Source organism: Branchiostoma floridae, chromosome 11, assembly GCF_000003815.2.
Source record: "Branchiostoma floridae strain S238N-H82 chromosome 11, Bfl_VNyyK, whole genome shotgun sequence".
In the NCBI taxonomy this organism is placed as follows: Eukaryota; Metazoa; Chordata; class Leptocardii; order Amphioxiformes; family Branchiostomatidae; genus Branchiostoma; species Branchiostoma floridae.
In genome coordinates, this window is record NC_049989.1 from 1,601,644 (window position 1) to 1,605,961 (window position 4,318).

Here is a 4,318-nt window from a genome sequence, read left to right on the forward strand (position 1 = left end):
CCGGTCAATCGAATTCCAATTCCATGCTCAGAAGATCTGCCTCCCTCTCTATGTTGCAGCACCCATATATTATATATTGATGTACATGTAACACTATTTAGACAAAGCCCTTAGTGATAAACAGGCCTACATGATTGTGTACATGTAACGTTATAGGTGTAGCAGATGCACAGACAGATGCACACTCTCCATGTTGAACCTAACCCTCCTTTCTGTATCTTCCCCTTACAGCTGCGGGTCATTTGAATGCATGGTACTGCTACTGAAGAAGGGTGCTGATGTCAACTACCAGGACATGTCAGGCTGTACAGCACTGCACCTGGCTGCCAGGAATGGGTGAGTGTCTTCTCATGAAACATGCAGCTGTTTCTGACATGTCAGTAAGTACAGCTGTGCACCTGGCTGCCAGGAATGGGTGAGTGTCTTCTCATGAAACATGCAGCTGTTTCTGACATGTCAGGCTGTACAGCACTGCACCTGGCTGCCAGAAATGGGTGAGTGTCTTCTCATGAAACATGCAGCTGTTTCTGACATGTCAGTAAGTACAGCTGTGCACCTGGCTGCCAGGAATGGGTGAGTGTTTTCACATGAAACATACAGCTGTTTCTGACATGTCAGGCTGTACAGCTCTGCACCTGGCTGCCAGGAATGGGCGAGTGTCTTCACATGAAACATGCAGCTGTTTCTGACATGTCAGGCTGTACAGCTGTGCACCTGGCTGCCAGGAATGGGTGATTGTCTTCACATGAAACTTGCAGCTGTGTCAAACATGTCAGGCTGTACAGCTGTGCATGTAACAATGCAGATTTAGTATGAAATAAGCTCATCTTATCCTCTATTTTTCAGTCAGAAGAAATGTCTTGCCAAGCTCCTAGAATACAATGCAGATGTCAACATACGCAACAATGAAGGCCTAACTACAGTAAGTCTTGGTTGAATTTCCTTTTTTTGCCATTCTGTCATTCTAATTAGTTTGAAAGTACCATAATGTCATTATGATAATGATTACTAAAATTCTATCCTCAATAATAGACATCCTTGCACTATTGACAGAAAAGTAGCAATGACAATATTTTCACCAGTCTGTTAAAATGATTCAGTCAACCATCAACATCCGAATGAAAGCTCATCTGTGTTGGTAAATTCCATAGTGAACAGTTTAAACTTTGTTCCAACACAAAGAAAGAAACTCACCATAAATTTTCGGCCGAATACTCCGACCTTCATCAGATGAATGATTCGCTGCACTAATCCGGAAGTCGTCGGATGACGTCAGGTAGCAGGGAATCATAAATGGCGGGAAGGCGAAACCTGCCACCATCACGGTTCAATGAGGGTTGATGTGCCCTGATGTAGATAGCCTCCTTGATCCCCTCACAAACCAGTCCTGTTCAGAGTCCAAGATACGAACTTGGTCCAGAGACGGAGTGGCCCGGAGATTCGACGTGTATATGCTGAGACACTTCTGAAGATGTTGAACCATCAACATTACAAATTTTCTATTGCTGAGTGCGTGGATCATTCTGTCAACATTGAATTTTTTTTTCTACTGTTGACAGTTTCCTCCTCTCAATAGCTATTTCCATCAAACTAGACTATTTGAAAAGGTTATTTCAAAAGGTTAATCCATGATTGTATTAAACACTATATACAATCGCTTCTAGCTCTGACATTTATCGTACACTATATACAATCGCTTCTCTGCTGTTCCGCCTGGGATCCTTGACCACGTTAACGTCAGGAATTGTCAAAATTTTGGACAAGGGCGCTGATCAGACCCTACACATCAGCGAAATAAGGAATGGTTTCTAGAGCTTGTTCAAAGCGTACCAATACCCAAAACGCTGTTGCAGGAAGGCATGTTGTCATCAAACAACTTGCTCTAGAACCCATTCCTTAATTTCCTCATTAACTGACATAATTAATAAACCACCAAAAGGTTTGAATGAGCAGATCTCCAGACGGATAGCAGAAGCGAACATAAGAGCAAACTACTACTCGGATGGTAGCCAGGCTATGATTGTATAAATTTTTAAATCTTGTCTTCAGGCCACAACAATTTAATTTCTTGGTTCACGGATTTTTTTTATAAAATATGGAGTGATAGGGCGAAAAAAAAAAAGAAAAAAAAATGGAAAATTGTTGGGATAAAGATAAGGGCATATCCAAACATAAAGAATAAAAAGTTTTCAGCTTGAAAAAAGTACAAAAACTCTATTACTGTACAGTAACAGCACCTCTTCGTTGAAAATTACAAAAGTAGTGTCAGTTTTTATGTTTTTCCCATTCTTCATGAATGAAAGATATAACTGGAATAATAATACCCACATTTTAAGGAGCTAAATGTTAAGGCCAATTTGCTACACAAGAAAGTTGGTGAATGGTTTTATTAATGGTTAAAATTGGCTGAGTGGTAATTTTTATTTCTATCTTTTTAAAATAGGAGCCAGCGAATCCGTGAACCAAGAAATTAAATTGGTGTGGCCTCAGTGTGAAAGTTTCTCCCTGTGTTGTAGATCCACTGGCTGGCTGTGAACGGGCGGACAGAGCTGCTGCATGATCTACTGCAGCATGTCAGAGAGAATGGGGACGTGGAAGGGGGAGACAGGAAACAAAATGTTGATGTAGAGGTGAGAGTACTCAGCAATACTCACAGGGACTGAAATATGTACTATAGAACTAAATTGCACGACAGTTGTACATGGTACAATGTATGGCAACGACTATTATACAAGGTACAGAATAGGTGTATGGAATAACAGTATTACAATCGGGTTGGGCTAATCATGGGTTTCGGTATTCTTTCTAATTGTGGCAAAGCAGTCTTTGATATATTTAACTATCTTTGCATTTTGGGAGTTGTGGCATCTAAAGATATATACAAATCTGTCTGTAGCATCGAGTCTCTTGAAATCTGCTGTACTGGAATTTTTTTTTTAATTTTTTTTCCACAACAGGCATTTAACAATGAACTTTTCACATTCAGGACGCACAAGGACAGACAGCACTACACGTGGCGTGCCAAAATGGACACAAGTCAGTAAGTGACAAACTACTTTTTTTTTCAAATTCTCTTGTCCGCACAACTGCTATATTGACAGCAAATGGAGACAATGGTCAGGACCAGTATTATACTGTTTGCAAGTTAGGGGCATTCTCCTTTTAGCCCATTGCCCATGATTCCATACCCGGAATGGTGAATGTGCTTATTGATGCAAACAAATTTGCACATACATGTAGATGCAGTCGACTCGACTAGATTTTGCTAAGTGTGAGTGTGGCTTTACTCTCCCATCCTTACAGACAGTCCTGTGCCTGTTGGACAACGGTGCAGACATCAACAGACCCAATGTGACAGGAGCAACACCCCTGTCATTTGCATGCAGGTAAGTGCTCTAATTTTGCAAAATTGCCAAGTAACCCGCTGTATGGTCTTAAAAGTATTGATCTGATTGAAAAGATAATTATAAGTTGTTCAGTACAGTAATTGTAGTATAAGTATGGAAGTACATTCATTCATATTGGCCTACAGGCTACTTTTCATTGAGGCCATGAGGGGTTAGTAAATTGTAAATGACTGTTCACTTAGTAAATGGCATGATGAAAGAAGACTTACCTTTATCTAACCAACATTCTACTAAAAGGGGACTTAGTCAAATTTTCGAGCTCACCCTATAACCTTGAACAGAGCCGGGGGGCGACACAGGTTATCTTTCCTTTAGGGAACCATTGCTGCAGTCATGTGACTTTAATGTCACATCCCAGAAATATCAGCCGACGGGTCCATTCTGTTTGACAAGGCTGATGGAGTCTGTCCAAAATTTGGGTATGTCCCAATTATTTGCCGTGTTGGTTACTTAAATAGTTGAAGTTTAGTCTGATAATTTTGTTGTCTGTGTGATTCCAGCCATGGCCAGAGGGACACAGCACAAATTCTGCTGTCCAGGGGTGCCAAGTACCTGGGGGACAGCAACGGCTGTGCACCGCTGGAACTGGCTGTCCAGGTTCAGTTGACTTTTGAATTAACAGTCATAAAAATATCAATCACAGCTAGATCTGAAAGATATTTTGAAATGAAAATGAAAGCATTTTGTTTCCGATTCAATACTATCTTCAGGTAGATTAAAGCCTACTTAGTAGGTGACTGTGTTAACATCATACTTAGTCTAGTCTAGTATATAGCCATCATTTTTGAATTGCAAAGTATGAATTAAAAGTTACAACCAATGACTGTTTTGTAAAGGAACAGTACATACCTCCCAAATTTTCGATGTCTACCAGCACATCTTCGTCAAGGGGAATGACCTAGTCTCAGTCT

General features: G+C 40.6%; 1 protein-coding gene across 1 annotated transcript in view; it reads left to right on the forward strand.

Annotated features, from left to right (window-relative positions):
• The window catches only part of LOC118426112 (E3 ubiquitin-protein ligase HACE1-like), a 34,459-nt gene that overhangs the window by 8,451 nt on the left and 21,690 nt on the right, over nt 1–4,318 (forward strand). The window contains exons 4-9 of the mRNA XM_035835370.1: nt 232–336; nt 847–922; nt 2,517–2,630; nt 2,987–3,040; nt 3,304–3,386; nt 3,908–4,117. Of these exons, the coding sequence (XP_035691263.1) occupies nt 232–336; nt 847–922; nt 2,517–2,630; nt 2,987–3,040; nt 3,304–3,386; nt 3,908–4,117 (642 nt within the window). The remainder of the gene's footprint in view (nt 1–231; nt 337–846; nt 923–2,516; nt 2,631–2,986; nt 3,041–3,303; nt 3,387–3,907; nt 4,118–4,318) is intronic.